Raw genomic sequence first — 24,525 nt, forward strand, 5'->3', positions numbered from 1 at the left:
ATCTCAGAGAAAGGCAAACGGGTTTACTTTTTTAATTAACCTTAAATGCAGGTATAGTACACATAACTAGAATACAAATATAAAATATAATATTGTGGCAATTTTTCTCATTCCTGCAAATAGCAAAGCAAGCTTGTAACAATTTCAGACTCAAATACCAAGCAGTCATCTTATTGTACTAAGCACAAAGATCCAGTGTGGAACTTCTGTTTTTTGAAGATTTTGGCTTTGTGGACAAAGCCGAATGTTTTTTCTTTTTGCTGATTTTTTCCTGCATGTGTAAAAGAGAAGTTTTTAACCAAAAAAAACCTCATCCTGCCCTTTTAAAGAAGTCAAATGCATCACCAGTATCACCAGTGAATCTTTGCTGTGTGCTGTTAACCACTTTATCTGACTCCTACCCAATGGAAGCTGCTTCAGGCTTTAAACATAACCATACAGAAATAATCCATCTATATGCTGGTGGCCTTGTTTGCCTCCATTGCTCACAAAAAGGCTGCAATATTTATTTCATTCTGTTTCATACTCAGCTAAGAACTCCTCACAGAAGCTTTGATATCAGCAGAAAAGGAATCTGAATCTATTGACAAGCTTGTTTGCCCATCCCACTCTCTAAGCTGCCTGCCATTTGTTCTGCATCCCATATTAAGTCCACCTGTGCACGTTTGCACGCACCGTAGGCTAACAAAATTTGCAGGAGTTCATAAGCTAGCTAAATTAAATTTTCATTTGTACTGTCCATAACAAGTCCAAAATTGTCATTAAAATCCCCAGACTTCACATAAGGTGCATTATCATCACAGACACTGCGTGACTGCATTCTTGACAGAAATGTATATTTTTTCCCACGGCTGCCTCAGTCTTTTTATGTGTGGCAGCTTTCACATTATGCTACCATAAGCTTTTTGTTAAAGTGGGTGGTTAGGCACGGTGCTGCAGTGGTTAGCACTGTTTCCTCACAGCAAGAAGGCCCCTGGATTAAAACCAGCTAGGCAGGGGCTTTTCAGTGAGGAGTTTGCATGCTCCATGTTCTCCCAATGCATGCGTGGGTTCTCTCCGGCCACAGTCCAAGAATATGCTGGAAAGGGTTGATTGGTGACTTCAAATTGTCCTCATGTCCTTATCACCCCAAATGGTTTAAGCAGTAAAGACAATGGACAGAAGGATGTTTCTTAACCACAGCAAAATAATGAAAGGTATGAGTATGACATGCTAATTGGGTTTCTGGGCTGCTGATGGAGGTAACCTTGGTGTCAGTGTTGTAGTGAAGTCACCAAACCATGGGGCCTTCAGTGTCTAAATCTTTGTCAAGTCCAAGTCACCAAAGAATAATCCAAAAAAGAGTCTGAGAATTCATCAGAATTTACACTGACCAAACATCTTGGACCCAGTTGTTGAATACTTCAGCTGCAAACATTACCATTAGCTTGCAAACAGTAATGTAATTAACAGGCCAAGTAGCCTAACTTTACCATCTCACTTACTTTTCTGGGTGCATCCTGTTTCAGTGTGAGACGCACTGTGCTTATCTTTGTATGTTCATTCCTGTAGTTTTGGTTTTGAAAAGGTTAACAAATACACCACCGTCCAAGCCTCTTCATGAGTATAGCTCTAAATGTAGCTCCACACACATACTTTACCTTAGCAATAAATCAAAGGATTACTTGTTAAAGGAGGCAGCAGGGTTTTTCCTCATTCTGCTGCACTTTCTTGCAAAAGTAGAGTTTGAAATTTAAGAAAGAATGGTCTGGTGGATCAAAAAAATCAGTGAAAAAGAAAATGACAACAATTATAAGTTAACTCACCATGACTTTTGCCCCATTTTACACCAATAAATGATGTGTAGCACGAAAGGTTAATGGGCCTCTGCACTAATGCTGATGCAGCACACCCAGGGCAGTTTTTGTATCTGTATCAGCTACATCAACCATGTTTCCCTTCTTCTCCCACTTTTCTCCCATTAAAGTAACATGAAGGATTCATATTACCTTGATCTCTATATAGTCAGCACCTTCTTATGCTCAACAGGAATCCTAACCAATAGGAATCCTCACTTTTATCATGTAATACCCATGGTTGTCAGCCCATAAACACCTCCAGGCAGCTACATCTTTTACCTTGAATCTGTTTGGAGAGTTCTGAACCCCTGAGCACATTTTTAATACATCAGAGGCCCTCCTCAGGGTAATTTTGAACCTGCGCTACATAAAAAGTTTAAGTCTTTTTCTTCCTCCTTGGTGATTTTAAGAAACAATATGGCCCAATTCTCCAGATACAATCAAAGAGTTGTGCTTTAGAGCTGGCAGATGAACAAATGCACTCAGACGCAGGGATTTGGGACTCCTCTGCATTCCTGTGAAATATTACACAGCTGATTGAAAGTGACACTGCTATAATTCACCATGGTGAGAGGGACCAGTCTTTGCCCCAGCACTCACATACTCACACAAGCATACACACATAGGGATTATGGATGCTTGTAAGGGTACAGCTAATCTTCTCACCTTTTCATCAGTATATATTTATCTATTAGAGCTACAAAGTCGGTTCATGTATAGTTTTACAGTCTGTTGGCACGGTGACAGTGATGTATACCATATATTTTAGATAGGGATGCATGATACAATATATCGGGTTGATAGGTTATCAGTACCATAAAGGAGATCTTACATTATCATATAACATTTGGATAATGAAGCACAACAAGCTGGGGAGAGAGTAAAAATGGTGTATATTTTTCCTTGTTTCAAAGAAAGATAAAACAGTTGCAACTTGTAAAACATGTGGCATAAATATTCTGAGAGGAGGAAAGAAGTCCTCAAGTTTTAACACAACAAATTCACCTGTGAATTCATCATCACAACAGATGGAATGAAGAAGCACATGCAGCAGTAGCAAAAAGCTAGATTTAGCACCAATAAAATGGTGAGAACAGATTGAAAGCCTGCAGAAGGTTTACCAGAGACAACCAGAAGCTAGCGCAGTTAATGACACAATCACAGAATTTACAGCTCACGATGACTTATCTTCATCCAAGGTAAAGGACAAATGATTTTGCCAGCTACTGCCGTTTGGAACAGTAACCTGGGACGCTGCTACTTGGCAGATTTATCCCTACCTACCCTGTATGATGTGATTTCTACATACATACATAGGAGCTTAAAGATCTATGCATTACTAAATCTTAGACTTTCTTACCCTCAAGCATGCATAAACTACACTTTTTAGAATATGAAGATATAAAGGGGGTGCTGGATGGCGAGAGTCTGGTGGCCGGGCTCTTGCCCTCGCCCATGAAGCCTGGTCGGGCTCAGCCCGAAAAAATAACATTGAGCCGCCACCCTGTGGGCCCACCACTCGCAGGGGTAGGCATGGGGGTTGGGTGCGTAGGAGGCCGGGTGGCCGTCCGGGTAGGAGGCCTGGGCGTGCTGATCCCCAGTGGCATAGACTGGCTGTTGGGACGTGGAACGTTACCTCGCTGGAGGGGAAGGAGCCGGAGTGATACCATATATTGGATATATATCGATATTGGAGTTTTCCCCGGGGGGCGAGAGGGTCGCCTCCCTGCGACTTAAGGTTGCGGGGAGGAAGGCTCTGACTGTTGTTTGTGCATATGCACCGAATGGCAGTTTGGAGTACCTGGCCTTCTTGGAGTCTCTGTATGGGGTTCTGGAAGGGATCCTGGATGGGGACTCCATTGTTCTCCTGGGGGACTTCAACGCCCACGTGGGTGATGACACAGACACCTGGATAGGGGTGATTGGGGGGAACGGCCTGCCCGATCTGAACCCGAGTGGTGTTCTGTTGTTGGACTTCTGTGCTAGGCATGGAGTGTCCATAACGAACACCATGTGAGCATAGGGTGGTTCACAAGTGAACCTGGTACCAGACCACCCGAGGCCAAAGATCAATGAACGACTTTGTAGTCGTATCATCGGGTCTGCGGCCGCATGTTTTGGACACTCGGGTGAAGAGAGGTGCAGAGCTGTCAACTGATCACCACCTGGTGGTGAGTTGGATCAGATGGCGTGGGAGGCTGCCTGACAGACCTGGTAAACCCAAACAAACACCGCGGGTGAACTGGGAACGTCTGGCGGAGACCCCTGTCCAGGAGGTCGTCAACTCCCACCCCCGGAGTGGTGGTTCCCATTTTCAAAAAGGGGGACCGGAGAGTGTGTTCCAATTATAGGGGTATCACACTTCTCAGCCTCCCGGGAAAAGTGTACTCTAGGGTGCTGGAAAGGAGGCTCCGACCGGAGGTCAAACCTCGGATACAGGAGGAACAATGTGGTTTTCGTCCTGGCCGCGGGACAGTGGACCAGCTCTACCCTTGCAAGGCTCCTGGAGGGAGCATGGGAGTTTGCCCATCCAGTCTACATGTGTTTTGTGCTCTTGTGGGGGGTACTGCAGGAGTATGGGGTTCAGGGGCCGCTACTGCGAGCTATCCGGTCCCTGTACGACCAAAGTGAGAGTTGTGTCCGCATACTTGGCACAAAGTTGGACACGTTCTCGGTGCTTGTTGGACTCCGCCAGGGTTGCCCCTTGTCACCGATCCTGTTTGTAATCTTTATGGACAGGATCTCAAGGCGCAGCCGGGGGGAGGAGGGTCTCCGGTTCGGGGAGCTTGGAATCTCATCTCTGCTTTTTGCAGATGATGTAGTTCTGTTGGCTGCCTATTGATGGTGCGGTCCCTGCTAGTGAACCTGTCTTTGTTGGTCCGACACACAACCTGTTGAAGACATTTTCTATGTGTTTTGGTGCAAAAATGTCTGTTTCTTCACCTTAATAATAAGTTAGTTTTACTTGATGTAGTAGTTGCACATTTTAACAAATATATTTGACCAAATAGCAAAAGCCTAATGGAAAATTTTAAGAGGCAAAAATTCAGCCTGTTGCAATAAATGTAATTTCAAAGTTCCAGACAAAACAATATACCGTGTACTTCTTCAGTGCAGGACAGAAGGAGACTTAATGTTCTTCTAATCTCCTTAAATCAATTAATAATTTAATCTGATATAATGGACCTGATATTGCTTGGTTATGTTTTATGCAAGGACTGTAAAATAAATCTCCTTTTCAGAGAATAAATAATCTATAACCTCTACATGTGTAAAAACCTCCACACAGAAACACTTCAGGAATAAAGCTCTCACAAGAGCAGTTGTGTAAAATACTTAGCCTGTCAGTGAAATATATTCCCCCACGCACACATCTAAGATCTTCTTAGCACAGTAAATTTCTTTAATTATCACATCCTGAAGCTTTCAGAATGAAGGTAGAGACTTTGTATGGCTAAAAGAGCTGCAATGATATCACCAACCGTAGTCAACAAAGGACTTAAACTGACACAAGGGAGGGTTTGATTTATTCAACTCAAGCTGAATTCACAGAGTATTTTCTTTTTACCTCGAATGCAGCTCCACACTTTTGAGAACTGTCTCTGTTTTCTCTCTGAAAATGTCTGTCCTTCTTACAGGGTTTTATCCTTGCTCTAACACTTCTTTCGGATGTGAAAGCTGGGAGAGCAGAGGTGGCAGAGCGGGGTCATTTGAAGATGTACCAGTCGAGACTGATATCTAATAATAATGTGTCTTTTTAAATCTTTATCTAGGTCACATGTACTGATACTGTCTGGCTGTTAAGAGCAGGAAGTACAGCAAGTACAGTTTAGGATAACCAGACCCTCGCCTAGCATGACCTCTCCTGTCAAAAAGAGAACAGCTTGTGTTAATCAGGATTATTTCAGATTTTCTGTCTCCCAATCAAGGGAAACCATGAAGTAGAATTAACAAGTTTGAAGTTGTGTTGCAATCAAAAACTCTGCCAAGCTCCAATTTAATATAGTGTTTGCCCGCACTTAGTAATGCAGACAGGCAGTTATTACCCAAACTCTAATTTCAACCCTTACTTCATAGTGATCCCTCTGTTTGTGGCTCTTCTTTTCTACGGCTGAAACGAAATCTGGCAATTAGCTCTTATCTTCTCTTTCTGCAGACAAAAGCTCAAGCTGAATTGAGTTCATGGTTCATGGTCACACTGCTTTTAATCACAACTCAGGACATTAGCCATTAGCTGAACCAACAGCTGTGCTAACAGCCACCATGCTCACAATGGAGCCCACACTGTCATTATGGGTGGTTCATTTGACAAGGCTGAGGTTACTAATAAGGCTGTCTCATTAACACTAGGAATCAAAAGAGGGCATTAGCTGAGGTATTGGGGGAAAGTCTTCACATCATATTTTGACAAGCAGGGTTAGTTAGCCTTTAGCTTTCACACAGAAAAACATTAACAATGAGACCGACAGGAAGGTGGGGGCAAAGAGATGTCATGTGAATAGTATGAATGAGAGCACCAACAAATAAGTTTGTGTCTGTAAGGTTAATTTGCTGGATATTGTTAGCTTGGCTTTAGCACAAAGACTGGAAACAATGGGAAACAGATAGCGTGGCACTGTCCAATGGGGTAAAAAGGGACAGTATATCTAAAGGTCGTATTTTACATTTCACTAGCAAGGACCTCACCAACAACAGAAGGAGATTTGAAAGATGGTATATTCACCAGAGGTAGAGTTGATTCTGAAACACTTGAGTCTCCATTGGCTTTTACCCAGAAGCTCATATTGGGCTTGTAATGGAAGGGTGGATGAACAGGTGGACATAGATGTTTTCCTCCACCTACTTATCTTCATATCCTTTACTTTATTGAACTTCCCCATCTGGTTGCTGTGCTGTCCGACTCTGAGTTTGATATGTTTCAATCGAGGGATCAAGGCTTTGGATTTAACCAGCTTGCGTTGAATGAAAATTGAACAGGTGGTGGAACAGTACAAGACCAGCAAAACAAACATACACAAAGGATTACGTGACTACAAACATGGATTACCCATCAAGACCCTTATTTACCTGACCTTTAACCCTGATTATCATCTGTCGACATGTGGTCTGATGCTCGGGCAGCAACTGGGATCAGAGTTGCCTTAACTGCTCTTGTTAATACACCGACGACCCCTCCTGTATCTCCCTTTCTCTCTCACACAAACACACTTTCATCAGCAAAAAGCTTCAGAATAATTGATCCAGTGCAAAGAGAAAGTGAAACAAAAGAGGCAGGAAGAAAAAGTCTGTGGTTGAGATTCATTGATTTACTTGTCAGCACAGGTCTCTGATCACTACTTGCTTATATGTGTGTGTGTGTGTGTGTGTGTGTGTGTGTGTGTGTGTGTGTGTGTGTGTGTGTGTGTGTGTGTGTGTGTGTGTGTGTGTGTGTGTGTGCGTGTGTGTGTGTGTGTGTGTGATGAAATAGTAGAAACCAGAAGAAAACAAAAAGCATACAGTAGATCACTTAATAAATGTAAGAGGAGGTTGATTGAAGTCATCTGAGGCAGCAGTAAGTAAATAATACTTTCATACTGAATTAAATATTGCTTTCCTCCTGCAGGTTTTCATCGACAGAGACCCTCTGTGCCATGCCTTCAAGGTCTGAGCATGTTCTGTTGCCAACCTTTTGTATAATTAAGCATGCAAATTGCGCATTATTCATGGGAATTCACAAAAAGCTGCTTGTCTCCTCGACTGACATGAACAATTCAAGACCCTATTTCACAAGCAGATACACCTTGAGTTAAATGGATTCACATCTACCTGATTCTTAGTCAAATAAAGTCACATTGTCCCTGTGGGGCTGGCCTGGTTTCAACTCAGCCAAACTTCTTTTTATCGCAATAAAATGAAGAAAAAGTCTTCATCTGCTCATGCTCACAAAACCCCAGATTGACTCTGTTCTGTTTTTGCAGCCTAATGTGACTCTATGCTGAATCACATTAAGCTGTGCCAGCTGGTAATGATATGGACACTATCTGTGATGACTGAAGCTGTGAGCGGGGCTTTAGGAATTATAAGAATAAGACTGTGAGTGATTCATGCAAGTTCAAAAATAAAAGTGCTTTTAGAGGAAACAAAAATAAGCCATTTAATAAAAGGACTCTCTGTCCTGAAATAGTCTGTCCCCTGTGTGGATTTATGTGGAGGAGAATCATTGTGCATGCTTTTTATAAGTACATGAATCAATGCTGTATTCAGTCTTAACTGCTGCATTAGAGAAAGAAGCATTCACACAAATGACAGCTTGGAAAACAATATAAAAGGAGATGATTTCTCGGGCCAAACAAACAAGTTTTTTTTTGTTCTGATTCCATAAAGAAATATACTGAGTTGATTCTGATGATTGCACTGCAGTACACAGGTGTACAGTCTTCCTGTTATGTTGGTAAGCACACAGCTCTGACCCAGCTTTATACCTTCAGCTCTCTTGGGTGCTTTTTACTCCTGGATCATTTAGAGAGGTTTTTCTGAAATAGAGGATCTTTTCCCTCCTTAGACATATGAGAACACAGCAATAGCACGCAGAACAACACAAGTGAGCCACAATCACCTAGAAGAGGTGGTCTTGGCTTGCTTCAAATTGAACCCTGGAGCTGTTCGTTTGCAGTGAGAACACAATCGTTCCAGCAATCCAAACAAATAGCTGCCAGACTCATCACATTCCAGTGGAACCTGAGGCAGTTAGCTTAAAAGTAGCAATAGGCTAACATTACTGTATCCATCCAATTTAAAGTCAGCAAAAGAGCTGGTGCTAGGCGTAGCAACATCCCAGGACTCCACAACATCTATTGGTCCGACAGCTGGTTTCACTTCGCTGAACCAGGTCTCATCACCCTCCACTAAGCATGTAAATCTCTGTTCTTTTGTGAGCAGTTCAACCAAACGTGCTACTGAAAGAGTAAGGCATATTACCTCCCTGCTGGCCCAAGCAAAACCACAACTCAGTTTGTTGGAAGGCTAGCTTTTTAACATTAGTTGGCATCTTAGAGCTGGCTTCCCACTATGCAAACTGTGACCAGTGCACATGGCATTTGTTTACCTATATAGTGAGAAAAGCAGGCTGTGATGTAAGGACAGCCCTGTCATCGTGTGAGCTTTGGCTGACTTAACAATATTGCCGTGTGAACACAAAAGAGCCGAGGGGAAAAAACCTTAATGTATCATTTTATCATGTGAATCAGAACAAAGCAACATAAATACGGATGTGAAAGCACCCTTAGAAATCACTTTGATTCATCCTTTAATTTTTATAAGATTGAACAATCTGCATTTAACCAACATAAATAAAACAAATGCAGGAAGCAGTCAGGCTCAAAGTACTTAGAAGCATCTTTTCATGGTTTTTCTACACTTTTTAATTTGTATTTAACACTTTTTTATTTCTGGATGTTCTCTTATTTATTGATTATTGGCTAAAAAGTTGGAATGTATTCATAAATGGAGCTATAACCACATAAATCTGCACTCACGCTCCCTGAGTTGTGCAGTAAAACATTGATTTTGTTCTCAAATCTAAGCGTGTGTGCCTGAAGGGAGCCTTTTCAAAGAGGGAATTAAGCCGTCGAAAGTGTCTTTTGAAGCACACCACTGCCACCTAGTGGGAAAGCTTTCCACATGCCAGCATACATTGTACTAAAAAACTTCACTGGAGACATTCTTTGCTTTATTCTAAAAATGTTTCAGATTGGAACATCAATGATTATGTGTGAAACATGTGTATCTTAAACAATGGCCAGTGCGATCATTAGGGATGCATGGATCAAATTTCACCTCAATTTTTTGAAAGAACTTGCTTTTCCCCCTCTCCTCCCCTCCTGACTTTCTCTACACTTTGGTCAAGTTTTATAGTTCCTCTAAGTTCACATCACTGTCCTATCAGAGGGTAATTGGCAGCCCGAAGAATCCCACAGGTCTGCTTTGTTTACTGAGAAAATCTGGCATCCTTGAGATACCTCTGCTTTTCTCTCCCTCCCTCCCTCCCTCCCTCCCTCCCTCCCTCTCTCTTTCTTTCTGCAGTATGCTAATCCTTGAAGACTTCAGCTCCCACCTGCCAACCCTCATTATTTTCATGCTATTTTTGAGATAAACAAAGCAGAGTAGCTCTGTGCCAGTGAGAGTACCTCCTATTATAAGGTAATGAAGATAGAGATGGCAGACGGACCCACAGGTTAGGAAAAACACTCCATCAAATCAACTATTTGCTTATGCCAGGGTCAGATATCTGCTGGATTCTGGAACAATGATCACATAGCTTTTTGAAATAAATGCAAACTTTTTTAAGTTTAAAAAGTTTGAAATTTCTCTTTTTTGTCTGCACCTGTGAAGCATATGTATCCTGCAAACATAATGCTTTAATGTTCCCCATTTTGTATGGTATACATCCTGTCAAAATCAAAATCAGTGCTCTCTCTTTCTCCTCTGCTTTCAGCTGTCGGTTAGTTTGATCACTGCAAGCCTCCTTCACCCTAGTCACCTCCAATCCATCTCATCAGTGTTCAAGCCCAGCTCGTCAGCTCATCCAGCATCATTCCTTTACCACCTCCACCAGTGTCTAGACTCTATCTGGGTGTGTCCTGTCGATTGTTTACTGTCGTTTTTGTAGCATTTTAAAATGAAAATGCCTGTAACTGTGGCAGATGTAGTAAGTAATTATTTAACTAACAGTGATGACATATTGCTGTTTGGGTTGAGAAAGAACAAAAACAGGAGGATTGCCATCTTTAGTAATACTTGGCATGGGACCACTTGAGCACCATTTTGAGAAAACAATAAAGAGAAACCTTTTTTCGTGACAAAATAGGACAAAACACACGATTTAGTTTCTATTGGAGACAGAAAATATTTTGTTATTCTGGTTTTACACAAATCTGATCACTTATTTCCATTAGTTTTTCAAGGGAACATAAATTTAAAAATGTTAAATGTAAAAATCAAACATGACTTGTACAGCACTGAGCAAAATGACCTGCACATACCTGAGTTCACCTTATTCAGGTATAAGAAAACATGGCCTTTCACCTTTGAAAAATAATTTCATCAGATGATCCGAACATCTGTTTCACCAACATTATGACAGTTTGAGAAGTCTCACTACTACTGCTGAGTCTGTTCAAGTCTCATAAAATCCTACTTGCTTTCTTGGTGAACATTTTTGGTTAATTATCTCCTAATTATCACAGTTCAGTCAGTATTCAACCCTGACACAAATGATGGGTTCACCATTGATTCTTAGGACAGTAAAGTCTCATTCGCAGCCCCCTCTTTCCTCTCATTACACTTCAAGCCATCCCCCTTCTCCTTGGAGGTTCTTGGCCTTATCTCCAACACCTCTGTCCCCATGCATACAATTAACCCCTTCCCCCTCCCTGTGTACTCCATCCCACCCACCCTTGACCATTACCTTCATTAACATGAGCACAATAGATAAATAAAGAGGTGGCAGTGAGCAAAAAAACACAAAAACACTCTGAGCTCATTTCTATTCTTTGGCCATGGGCTCAGTTCGACCTGCTTGTTTGCTCATTTGGATGTGGTTACACACGCTCATTTTTTATCTTTTTTTTTTTACATTTTGCAGAGAACACTATTTGTCTAAATAAATCAACTCAGCAAGGCCTGTTGTGTCTTTAGAGTCATGACATACAGCAGACCTCTGCTGCTCATGCGTGGTATGTGTTAACTGTCTAATTCATCCCGAGAGTGGGATCACATCAGCATGCAGCTGATGGGGCAGAAGATTAGAAGTGCTTCGAAAAGGTTTATAGGTAGAGCACTTCACCCATGGGGCTTTGGACTTGGAAGAAAGACTGATTCACTCAGGAACAATACTCTGAGGATTTGCTGTTGTCTGAAATAAAATAAAATGTAATGTCATGTTATTTTAGTCATGTAGAGAGCTAATTGCATCAAAGCCCATAATATGTACCATTTCAAACAAGACTGAAGCATATTGCTAATACTGGTTGACTGGTTTATGGATATAAAACCTATAGGCACAGATTCCCTTACTCAATAATTAACCACATCACTAATTTCTGACATCTTGTGATTGGGAACAATAAATGCAAAGCAAACATGTTTGTCTGTGTAAAAAAAAATCATTTACTGAGAGACAATAGCAGACATAATAGCTTATGAAGGCAAATACTGAGCAATAATACAAATACATAGGTAGTTCTGTGGGTAAGGCAAGGATCATAAAAAAAATAAAATATATTTGTTCATATTTTCAAGTAAAAAAGGATGTAAACATTCTCGAAAAATTGAAATGGAAGGACTGGGGAAACTGCAACAAAGGAATAATACATTCATGAGGGTGAAGGGAACTTTCTTAGTGCAATTAAAATGTGACAAAATTCACAGTTTGGATATTGTTCACTGCCAGAGGAATACAGGCTGTTTGAAAGTATTTTGTAAAAGTAGCAAACTCTTAAAACAACAACAACCTTTAACTTTTGTGCACTAAAGTGAATCCCTGGAGTGTATACATTCAATAATCATAAGGAGAAAAACCGAAAAGACTGAAGATCATGAGGTAAATTTGAAAAAAAAAAAAACAATAGTGACCACTTTTTACATTTCACTATATTAAAAAAAGACAAAACCTGTCTCTCCCAGATCTATACGCCACGCAACAACAACAAAAAACATACATTTCAGCATTAAAAACTCCTACAGTTAAAACTGTAAAACCAAAGGACCCTATGTTCATTGCTTCTCAAAGATAAAAAGGGAGCAGAACAAGATGAGAAACAGCTTCAAACTCTAGCTTTGAACTGCCTGTTGCCTGGAGGGCAACATGCAGGGTTTAAACTGACCCAGCACTTAGTTTCTTTTCACACATGTGCAAATGTCTAGGAGGGAAGAATGAGCTGCGGTGGAGGGGTAGAGGAAGGACATGAAGCATTTAAATGCTAAGCAAGTGTCTTTAGGAACATGAAAACATGAAGTTAACAAGATGGAGGTAGTATGTTTCCCATAAAAAAAGAAAAAAGAACAGCCTGAAACATAAGGGTTTTGGCTGAGTGAGAAGTTCTTATACAAAGCTGTTGTGTTGCTCCAGAAAGCCTGTCTTCAAGGGATCAAATGGCTCTGCATTTAGCCATGAACCAGGGACACGCCATGATACAAAGCGCGCTTCCACATGTAGTATGTTGATCGTGGGGTGTAGGGAAAGTAGGACCTGAATTCCTTGAACGTGGGGAAGGATTTTTGCTCAAAGCGCTGCTGCAGGAAGAGCTTAGCCTTGGCCTTAAAGTTGGCCAGAGCGACCACATCCATTGCAAACATCTGCTCATCCATTACCGCCTTGCTTGGACAGTTGCTTTGAAAGCCATGCGTTGAATGTAAGGGGAGGGCATTTAGTGAAGGCATGGGAGGACTTTCTGGATATTTTGGATTCTCAACGAATGGAAGCCCAGGCTGAAATGCCACCCTGCTTTCCACTGTTGGATTTTCAGTTACAGCAGGGTTCTCTAGACTACTTGAAAAGTTGATCTCTGGACTTGGTGTGGCCATCTTCTTCTTGCGGTTCTGACTGTTACGCCACAGCCAATAGAAACAAGGCGACATTGAAGGAAACTTGAGCTTGAACTTCGTCAGAGACCATTTTGACCTCTGCACATGTATCTTGGCTGCCTCCCGGAGCTGTTTTTTGCTTAAATACGCCTGTCTGAAGCTTTTATGTCTGCGCCTGCAGATCCTCACTCTTGGTATGGCTTGATTGTTAATGTTGGGTAGAAGCGGTGACAGGCTCTTTGGACTCTGGCTCTTGTCGGCATCTGAGCTGTCCTCGCTGCTGCCAGTACTGCCTTTGTACCCTCTGTTGTACACCAAGGCTTCTCGCCTCCAGTTGTAGTAGGTTGATCTGGAGATCCCTGGGAAATTTCTTTTAAAGACCCTGAATGGGAGAGAGCCATTCATTACAATGCAGCTCTGCAGACAGCGTTTCGCTTCCTGCATATTGGCTACATTCTGGGCACGTTCCACATCCGGCTTTCCCATGCTGAGGCCAAACAAACTGGCAACACTGTCGTGGTGGTCTGGCTCATCCTGCTTTGCTTCAGGGGATGACCAGACCTCTTGTTCAGTGCTCTCTCCAGGACTAATCTCTCCAGTGGAGGATGAAGCAGAGAAGGTTCCCCCAGATTTTATGAGCTCATGCTTCCAGTTGTAGTAAGACGACCTCGAGATCTCAGGGAAGAACTCTTTGAACTGGTGCAAAGGTATGAGTTTGCCCTCCAAGTAGCATGCCTGAAGGAAATACTTTGCCTCGTACCTGGCTGCTGACTTCTTGCAGTGCTCCTGCGTCTGCCTCTTCCAGCGGTAGAAGGTCCTCTTGGTGATGTTGTACTTGTCTTTCAGACTGGGGTAACAGAGCTGCGAGTCTGGGTTCATCATCTCCTCACTCTTAATCGGCGACTCCCTCTCCTCACTTTCAGGGCTTCCAAATCCGAGGTCACTTGCTTCGACCAGGGCAACAAAATGATTGGGCCGGAACAATGACTCCGACTGCAGTTCACCAGACCACATGACATGAAGGGTTAGTGGCTCAGAGTCTTTAGGCCAGGTCCTTGGACGTATGACACGGTTGAAGTAGGGTCTGATCTTGAGGTTGAACATGGGGTAAATGGAGTAGATGTTAAGCTTTAGGACAGATGACAGAGCGTACACATGCCACATATTGGCGTAGGAGCCAGGGAAGCAAGATGCTTTGACGTCAGCATCAAAGATGGCCTCCAGGACTGTTGCAGGAAGGTTGAGCATTTCTTCAGACTCTTCAGCACAGAGACTAAAGCGCACTGCCTGAAGCATCATTTTTGAGTCAATCATCCCAGAGAGGTAGTATCTCTTCCACAGCACCATTTCCAAAACCGTCCGTACCTGTGGGGACAAGATTTGTGGCATTATGCCAATGATGGAGTGCTCATAAAGTTTGTGTTGACAACTTAAATGCAAAAATAAATATTTCAACCATTTAGGTCAAGATAACATAATAATTTTGCTCACCTGTAGTTCCAAGCTAAGCACAGTGCTGCCCACCAGTAGCGTGCTAACAGCATCAAACAGCAGGTTCCCTTCTCCCTTGATGTTTAGAGGCAGAAGGCCGACAGGTGCATCCTCTGGGTACAGGCCATGAGCTGTGTCATCTACACCTGCCCAGTCAGGAAAATCCTGACTAGGAGTCAGGGGTAGCTGGAAGGGAGCAAGGACCTGATCCACCTCCAGGGCAACTCCAGTGAGAGCCTCCAGGCCAGGGCTCTCTGTGGCCTCCTGGAGCTCCCTGAGAACAGACAGCACAACCTCCTTCCTCTGAATCATTCCTGCTATCTGGTGAGGGCTGGAGGAGGAAGAGGAGGAGATGGTGAACAAGTAATTAAAGGTAGGAGACGGTCTAAATGAAACAGTAACATTTGATTTAAGTTGCGTAACTTTAGACTTTTAAACAAAAGTGAAAAGGTCTAAGGCAGCAGTTTCACTACTTTGATACCAAATAAACTTGTTCAAGTGGATTGGTTCACAGTTTCATAAAAAGTGGTGCTGAAACAGATCTGACAAACATCTTCATGTGCTGCATCAAGTACACTTGATTGACTTGTGTACAGCAAAGATTCTTGCTTATCTGAGATGGAATCGAATGTACTTTATTAATCCCTGAAGAGAAATTCAGGTGTCTGTTCGATAAAATTATTTTAAAAATCACACAAAACAAGTAATTCAGGTGTCTGTCAGCTCATCTCCCATTGGCTAGAGAGTTATGAAGCCTAATGGCTGCAGGGATGAATGATTTTCTGTATCTCTCAGTCCTGCAGCACAGAGAGATGAGCCGTCCACTGCTGCTGTTTCTCTGGTCCACAAAGAAGATCTGTGTAATTTAGAATTGCCTCTAGCTTATTCTGTGTGCATCTCTCCACCACAGACCCCAGTGAGTCCAACCTGGTTCAAATCACAGTGTCAGCTCTTTTCATTAGTTTGTCCAGTCGCCCCGCATCCTTGTGTTTCATACTGCTTGCCCAGAAGAATGAACATATCTAAAAGGCATTTTCTTTATCACTTCCATTTAATTGTTCAATTAAACTTGATATTGATTACAACAACTAAATGTTTGGCTTGTAGCTACAAAATATTTTACAAATAGGTATTTTCCTTATACAAATACATACAACTGATCTAAAATAAATTAAAATAACTAGCTGTGCTGAACAGGTCATGTTTTCAGTTTTAGCGTTCATTAAATGGTACAATGGGGACATGATTTATAAATTCCAAAGCAAACTTGACGATGTTGTGTTCAAAGAAGATTGTTTTCCACTAGTAGCAAAGAAGCAAGTGTAGTGTAGCAAGTTGTCCTCCAAAAAAAACGGAATTTAAGTATAATTGATAGGCATTATTTCCCACACCACAGCGTGACCTATTTTAACTGCGTCAAAACTTTGTGTTTTAATACTCCCTCTCTGTAGTTTCAAGGATGTGATTAAACTGAACTTTACATCAGTTTGAATGAAGTTTGAACCTCTACAATCAAACAACCCGTGAGGGGTAAAGAGTTAATCTAGATCACGCTGGAAACAAATCACTTAAAGGTAAAACATAATAATAATAATAATCCTCTTTCACTGCACTGTAAAGTTATATTAGACACAGTAACTTTCTTACCTGGACGTCCAGAGAGTTAAAAGGTGACTCAAACGAAAAGTCACTGGGTTGTTTCGGAGGTTTCACAGCTGGTTCCGATTATCTCTCTGAGAGTATCAGTCCATTGTGCGCCTGTGGCTCGAGTGTCCCGAGCTCCGGTGAGCACTGGAGATTTGGGGAGTGATAACCGCACCTCCCTGCAGGAAATTGTTAATAGTCCATTCGCCTTTTTTGTCCCTGCGTCGCAAAACACCTCCTTCCCTGCCCCCCCTTCACCCTATCCCCTCCTTCCTCCTTCTCCTCCTCCCTCCTCCCCCTCCTCCTCCAGTAGACTACAGGCTAGGTCAATTTCAATGTGAACTGTTAACACAAGCTAATGCTTCAGAGGCATTAAGAACAAGGAGGTAGTCTTGTAGGGTTAACAGGTAGAGCTATTTAAGGGTTTATATCAACACGATTTTGATTCATGTCTTTGCAAATGGTGATTTCTGATGTCAAAAGTTCACTTTCAAGGTTATTTATCAAGTTTCCACTGTCCTCCAAGAACAATTGAGAACACCTTTGGCCTTATATAGTCTATTAACCTTCAGAATTATTATCTGGCAGTACAAGAAATATAGATTTGTTTATATTTATGCCCTTTAACTTGACTGTACTTTTGATTTGGAGATGTATCATATCTCCTAAACGTCTTGTATGGCCTATTGTTGCTTATATTTACCCCCCTTACTGTCTGTATCCTACTATGTAAAACACTTTTGGCAGCACGTTTGTATACAAAACATTTTTATAAATAAAGTAAGGCTGAGTTTATAGCTTGTTGATTTTTATAGATTTTATTCTCAATGTAACAATACAAAAAAAAAACAGGACCTTTGCCACAGTTTACTTGCTCTTTCTTGCACTGAAGCAGATTTTTATATACTGTTTGTTTATTATTTTGTCCTCCAAAGGCAGTATTGAAAATGTGAGTTTGTGGATTGGAGTGGATATGTGCAGACAGGGTGTGGACAGTAGCTTTATGAGCAGAGAGGGGGCCTCTATGTCTGCTTGATTCTCCACTGTATCACTTCTAACACCTCCACTACTGCCTTTTGCAGGATTTCAGTAATCAAGGCCTTTTGTTCCACACACGCACAACAATCCTGTGACTGTCCCCCAACCCCCAGCCATTCCTTCTACAGTAGAACCCCCTCATGCACACACACACACACACACACACACACACACACACACACACACACACACACACACACACACACACACACACACACACACACACACACACACACAAACACAAACACACCAGGGGACAGCAGCATTTGGCCCCCACTGATGTGTCCACTCCAAGCACTTGGCAGACAAGCTGGTGCCTGAGGTTCACTGGGGTTCAAGGCTTTGACCTAAAGCTTATCAGCTACCTAGACAATGTGTGAGAGTGTTTGGGGGTTTACAAAGAGAAGGCACAATGTCAACACTTTGGTTTGTATTTCTGACACTACATGCTGAGATAATGCATCTAGACACCCACTTGTTAAAAGGTATGGAAATAAGTGTGTGCTTCAAAACCTGTCTCTCTTGACGAGGACCTTCCTTCATTTGCTGGTCTTTACACAATTTCTAAAAAGATATAACGTATAAAAAAGTGAAACCAAACAGTGAAATTACTTTTACCTTCCAATTTTGAAATTATATTAGTAATGATGAGGAGGATATGATTTTAGGCTATGAAATGTAAGAAAATTTCTTCAAATCAACAGAGTGCAACAGTGTTCTGCACACCTTTTCCCTAAAAACAAAACAAACTTTTTTAGACAGTCTGTCATATTGCAGCTAACATTTAAAAGCTGCGTATACATAGTTTTTTAATGCAGAAAATACTCACTATAACTATATTACACATAGCTTTTGGGAGTGCATCCTTGCTAAAATGTAATGTAGTCACAGATGCATGCAAAACTTTCTAATTATGCCATATTTACTGAGATCTCCAGCTTTGAGTGTTAGTTCAGGGACTTTTCCTATGCACTTTAATTTCCTTCACAACTTTTAAATCTTGCTAATGAGAGTTTCTATCTTCTGTTGAAAATATGTTCTGTCAACATTTATCCTTTGTGTCCTGTTTTTGTAAAATTCAGTAAAGGGAATGGGCAAGTTTTCAATGTGTGATATGTAACAAGGGCCTCTAACTCATCCTGATACAGCCTCTCCACATTATTCAACTCCCCTGTTCTTGTCAATGTTTGTGTCTTCACAATCTCTTCAACCCCCTCAGACTCTTAGCTGTAGCCAGTCACACACCTTAGGTGTGTAGATTAGCTGTGCTGCACTGCACTGTGAACACAGTAGTGGGCTGGCTGCAAGCATTTAAAATGCAAATAGGGCAACATCGGAGCCGGCTCCGGCAGTCTCTCACCTGCTGTGGCTGAGAGGTTTGTTTGCATGTGTGTGTGCATGTAAGACTGTGCGTGTACTAGCCGCTAGACAGTGGACAGACCAAGCTTTAGCTTATCCAAACTAAAACTAATTCATAATAACTGCTTAGGAATAATGTTTGTGTTCAGAATGAAGTGTTACATTTGGCTTTGCAGCTTGAAAACCTGAATGTTTTATAGAAAGGGCCAATGCATCATCACCTACACAACACATCATGTCCCTTAACAGTACTACCCCAAAACTCTGAAGCTGGTTGAGGTTTTGCAAAACATCTTACAACATATTGCAAGTTCCTTGGCCTTCAGCTTTTATATAATTTTAAATAGAACTCTATTTACTGTCAGTATCTATTATTTACATGCAAATTGTAGACAACAGCAATCTAACCTGCTTTCTGAATACTCCCGAAACTGAATTGTGTTCATACAAACAGCTAGACTGATTGATAGACAAATGTTGAGATTGTAATTCCATCATGTCCCTCACCTTGACATTGCAGTATAGATAGTTCAGGTTAGTAAAATAATCAGTCTTTGACAGTCTGTTAAATAACTTATATATATGCAACAAAAATTTAAAATCAAATTAATTAGAATAAATCTCACTCTACAACTTCAGTTAGATATGTTTTATTAGAGTACTGCAGATATTAAAGACACGTTTCTCATCTTCTGATTTGCACAGACCTGATCACAGATAAAAGAGAAGGAAAAAAACAAACAAACAAACAATAGAGCTAATGCAGATTTCAGTAAATACATCCTATGTTTTGATCATAAATATGACCGGTGTGCAGCAGAATGTGAGTATAATGTACAGAGGTAGACTATTGAAAAATGTTTTCGCATTTTAACTTGTGATTCATAATGCCTAAATCATATTAACATACCTGTCAAGTTAGGACTTAAGTGCCAATTACAGCTACAGTTGTGATTTTGCATGGCATATTATCACAGTATTATTATAGATGGCAGTAGCTCAGCTAAAGGAAACAGACAAAGGCAGTACACAGACCAATTTAGGAATTGGACAGCTGCTCTATTTATATCGGACACAAGCATACTCGGTGGACTCGTACTCATGGACCAAAACTGGGTCAGATCCAGCAGGTAGCATAATTTCAGTGTAGATCACATCACCTGCATTCAAAACCTAAATAAAACACACATATGAATGCTTGTTTAGTAGTTGATAGCGCACAATATTTTGCTCTTTGTTTATTTTGAAGTAAAAATGTACTTACATTGTTGTTGTCAGTTGTGTGACATGACTCTTTTGGCAGTGGCTGGGCTAGAAAAAAAGATACCAAAATGTGTTCAGTTTGAGCAAATTCTCTCTCAAGTCTTTCTTGAAATTAGGTGATCATAAAAAAACACAATTCTCAGTATCCAAAGGACTGATTGTCTAATAACCCCAGGTTACATAAGGAAGGGTGTGAAATATGAACCGACATTTGCAAAATAATTATCATCATGTTTGGAACGGTGAAAACAGAACTTGTAGAATATTAGCACATCTAATGTGTCACTAAGTTATTGCCTCAGAGAACACAACGTACAGTTGTGTAAGGTGATGTGTACATGCAGAGGCATGCTTGGAAGTGACAGTATTCATGTATGGGCTTGTCGTGTAATGGAACCTATGGGGCTAATTTCCAGTATGGTAATGTCTCTTTATAGTTTCAGGAAGTTTATATAGAACTCACTCTTTCTCCTTCTTCTTATGTTGACGACAAACACTGCAGCTACAGCTGACAGAACTGCACATCCCACTAACCCCACAGCAAGGCCGACTGTGTCCTGGTTGCCACCTGTAGTTGTAAATAGCAATCATTAAATTAACAAATTTAAGTGTTGGAACAAGTTCTTATTTATAAATGCTCCCTAAAAAGTTGTTTGAAAGCTAAATGAGAAGGTTAACACCACATATGTCTGTATGCTAAATAACCGTTCAAGGGATAACAGCTAGCTTGTTCAGCAAAAAAGAAAACAAAAATTGGCAACAGCCTTGTAAAAGTCTACCCAGAATATTTCTTGACAAGTTTCCATGGCTTTCTGAAGTTTTCAACACTCCCTAAATTGTTACATTTCTCTTGCTAAACTAAACCATCTTCTGGCCCCAGCATTATATTAACTGTACAAAAACAATGACACCCATTGTTTTCTGATCCATCTGATCATAGCCTTAGTTTTACTGAACCAGAAGTAGCTATATTTGGACAACAGGGAGGGTTACCCATCAGTAGATTTAATCCCAGTTCAAAGGTCACATGGTAGAGCACAACTTTTTTTGTCAACTTGAATCTTAATGGACTAATAATTTACAAAATTGATATCATGCTATAAGAAAAATGACTTGAAATTGGTAATTGAGACCATGACATCACGAGGAGGAAATCATTTCACTGAGGTTTTAAACACAGTCTGTATAAAACATGACGTAGTCTCAGTGATGTCACAAATTGGTTTGTGAAAGAGGTTTTGTAGCCCAAACAGTGGCAGTCACCATATTGAAAATACTAAATAAAATACAAACTCCCAGAAGTCAGAGAAATTGGTTATAGAGACCCAAATGTTTTTTGTACCTGGCTTTTAACTGTAAACAAGGATTCCTTGGCTGTTGCAGCCAGCAACAAGTGGATACTCAAAAGACTTCACTTTTTTTAACTTCTAAATTTCCTTCCTGTTTAAAAAATGAAGATTTGCCACTTGGTGTTAAATCAGCTGAGAAGATGGGTAAATTACCCATCTGGTTTCATACAATCCCAGTGGCAGGCAGTAATCTCCCCCTGCTGGCCACTAAAAAGAATGCAGGGTGGTATTCCTGCTGGGCTAAACTTATGAAACCTTATGACGAACACCACTATTTATATACAACAATTTTGGATTAGCCTGCTTTTGTTGAACTTTTCTATTGTACATAGGCATTGTTTCCTAAAATCTGTTCTTTTTCTTTTTAAAATTTAAATTAGTCGAACTTCTGGAACTGCGCAGTGCAGCAAACAGTGTAGTATTTTTCCCATAAATATCAATGTAGATGATATAAGCCTTTTATTTGTCTTTCAGTTTGACCAGTTGTTTGCAAACACAGGTATTTTCTTTGGTCCTCTGATATAGCCTCAGAAAATAAAGTCAGTGTGAGGGATATATTGAGAGACGATTGGCTGTTATCTGGTAAATTACAATGGTACAGTACCTTGATTTTCAGGTTCTTGTTCCTTCATGAATCTTCCCTTTCCTTTAAGACCTACACAAAAAACATTCTCCATTTATTATTCACAGCATTAAGCATACAAGGTGATGTTACTAAAGACTGATCATACTGACCTCTGAATCTCACATGAAACTCCACTGAGGTCAGGAATTGATCCTGCACAGTCGCCTGGCACCTGTACTTCTTTTTTTGCGGACTTTGAAAGCTGACAGTCAGAGTTACATCACAAGCAGACTTCTGATTTATGTGCTGCTTTGAGTCCTCCTGTATCACAGCCCCGCTTTCATCCACCCACGTTAGGCTGACCAGTTGTTGTAGCTGCATGTAGCAGTGTCCCTGCTGTAAGGAGGCGAGGAGGATACACTGCAGGGTCACTGTTTTACCAGGCATGAGGTTTAACTGTGGATTAGTTGGGAAGTCTGAAAGAAAAGAAAACAATCTCTTTTTGCTTTAATCAGTCTTCTCTTTACTAAATAAAATGAGTACATAACACAAACGACTCAAATATTGAAAACATTCACCAGTGTAAGGACTGGAGGAAAGTGGCCTCCGTCTGCAGTGATGACGTCCAACATCCTCCTCCGTGATTTCTTTGATTTGCAGAGTGCATTGTGAAGCCTCATCCTCTAATGCTGGAGATGTCTTGATCTCTCCATTACTGACTATAGCAATGTAATCAGGTGTTCCCTCTGTGCTGTACTGCCAAATATGAAAGCAGACCACATTTTGTCCACATGGATAAGTGATACCATTACTCTGTTCAGCTAAAATCTGACCACCTTCTCCCTTTACACCTGCAGAAAGAAAACAGAAAAGTGCCAGGTATGTATTACAAGCCAAAGATGACATTATTACACTAAGTTTACAAGATTGAAGTTTTACTCACTAGTTCTGAACAAACATAGCAGCAGCAGTCTGATCACAGAGTGAACGATTTCAGCCATCCTGTTTGTCAATCTGGTCACTGTGAAGAGGTACGCTTCAGGTTCACTGTTAATGTTGGTTAACACGTCCTGTGTTTGCCAACATCCTGTAGCCTGTGATTGGTCGTCCCCCCCCCACACACCTTTTTTTTTTTTAACTACAATATATAATTCACTAGCAAGGACCATACCAACAACAGAATGAGATTTAAAAGATAGTTTATTGATTACGGATTATTGTATTGATCGATTTTTCAACTTGTAGTCGCTTTGGGGAAGCTTCGTAGGGGTTTCGCCGTAGCACCCGGGCACGATGAACCCCTTCAGGGCCCTATGGATAAGGAGGAGAGGAGGAGAGGAGCAGAAGGAGAAAGGGAAGGGAGGGAGGGATGTGTAAACGAGAGCGAGAAAGGAGGAAAAGGTCAGGTTTGAATTTATGGAAGAAACGGAAGAGGTGTGGTTGAGGTGTAGCCCTGCTCCTGAAATTTTGCTATTATCACCACTAGAAATTGAATACACTTTTAAACATAGACACACAACTTCTAGAAAAGGGATTTACAGTAGATTCAGTATACTTATATATTTAGGTTTTGTCTTGCTGTTTTCTTTTAAGTGGAGGGTCAAAGGTTTGCTTTGTTGTTTTATTGAATTATGTCTTACCAGGTTGAAAGCCAGCCAATTGTCCTCTATTTGTAAGGAACTTTATTGATCATGAAAAACAGTCAGCCCTTTGTTGAGAGATGACAGAACTAAAGAAGTTTAAAGCTTTTGATTTGTGCTAGTTTTGGTGGCCCCTGTTGACAAAGCAGTTTGTCTTTGTTGATTTTGTCCTGTACATGTGTGAGCAGTGTTTTCTGACGGAAGCCTCATCTTGCTGCCTTTAAACAATAAAACATATGAATCAACAATAATCTTCACCATGTAAAATGTAATAAAAGATTGTTTCTTCAATGTGCTGTTCATTACTTTGAAAGCTGCTCCATGGCGATGATTTCAGACATTGAAATGAATATATAAAAATCATCAATCTTCGCGCTGATTGTCTCTTCTGCGTATGTGTGTCATAAAAACACATCAGTGTTAATTTCAGTGAGTCTGACAACCAGTTAAAAACTCCTCATAGGGTCTTTAATACAGATTAAAACAGAAGATATGGAATCCTTTTTAAGACTTTCTTCTAAGTTCTTCTTTTCTTCTCTTTTTTAAGAGTATCTTCTAAAATCATAAATTCTGTATAAGCCACATACATAGGAAAACAAATGTGACAGTTTTTGTAACTGCTGGATGTAAGTGATGATCCACAGGTCTTGACTGTAATACAACATAGCTGGATTAACTCTAAACTGTGGTGGTAAAATCATTAAAAATGGAAAAAAACTCTAGTGGATCTCAATGAGATCAGATTGTACGGAAGAATCAATTACACAGGGAACTAT

General features: G+C 40.8%; 2 protein-coding genes across 2 annotated transcripts; both read right to left on the reverse strand.

Annotated features, from left to right (window-relative positions):
- Positions 1 to 11,839: 11,839 nt before the first annotated feature.
- vrtn (vertebrae development associated) lies at positions 11,840 to 16,736 on the reverse strand. Its single transcript, XM_034700027.1, has 3 exons — positions 16,539 to 16,736; positions 14,892 to 15,222; positions 11,840 to 14,765 (listed from the first exon to the last, which is right to left on the reverse strand). The coding sequence occupies exons 2-3, from the start codon at positions 15,201 to 15,203 to the stop codon at positions 12,981 to 12,983; spliced, it is 2,097 nt and encodes a 698-aa protein (XP_034555918.1). The 5' UTR covers positions 15,204 to 15,222; positions 16,539 to 16,736; the 3' UTR covers positions 11,840 to 12,980.
- Positions 16,737 to 19,566: 2,830 nt separating this feature from the next.
- LOC117824299 lies at positions 19,567 to 23,122 on the reverse strand. The gene is made up of 7 exons (XM_034699757.1): positions 23,053 to 23,122; positions 22,688 to 22,960; positions 22,280 to 22,585; positions 22,149 to 22,199; positions 20,659 to 20,763; positions 20,197 to 20,243; positions 19,567 to 20,105 (listed from the first exon to the last, which is right to left on the reverse strand). Exons 1-7 carry the CDS (start codon positions 23,108 to 23,110, stop codon positions 19,992 to 19,994), a joined length of 954 nt encoding a protein of 317 aa, XP_034555648.1. The 5' UTR covers positions 23,111 to 23,122; the 3' UTR covers positions 19,567 to 19,991.
- Positions 23,123 to 24,525: the final 1,403 nt, after the last annotated feature.

Source organism: Notolabrus celidotus, chromosome 13 (assembly GCF_009762535.1).
Source record: "Notolabrus celidotus isolate fNotCel1 chromosome 13, fNotCel1.pri, whole genome shotgun sequence".
In the NCBI taxonomy this organism is placed as follows: Eukaryota; Metazoa; Chordata; class Actinopteri; order Labriformes; family Labridae; genus Notolabrus; species Notolabrus celidotus.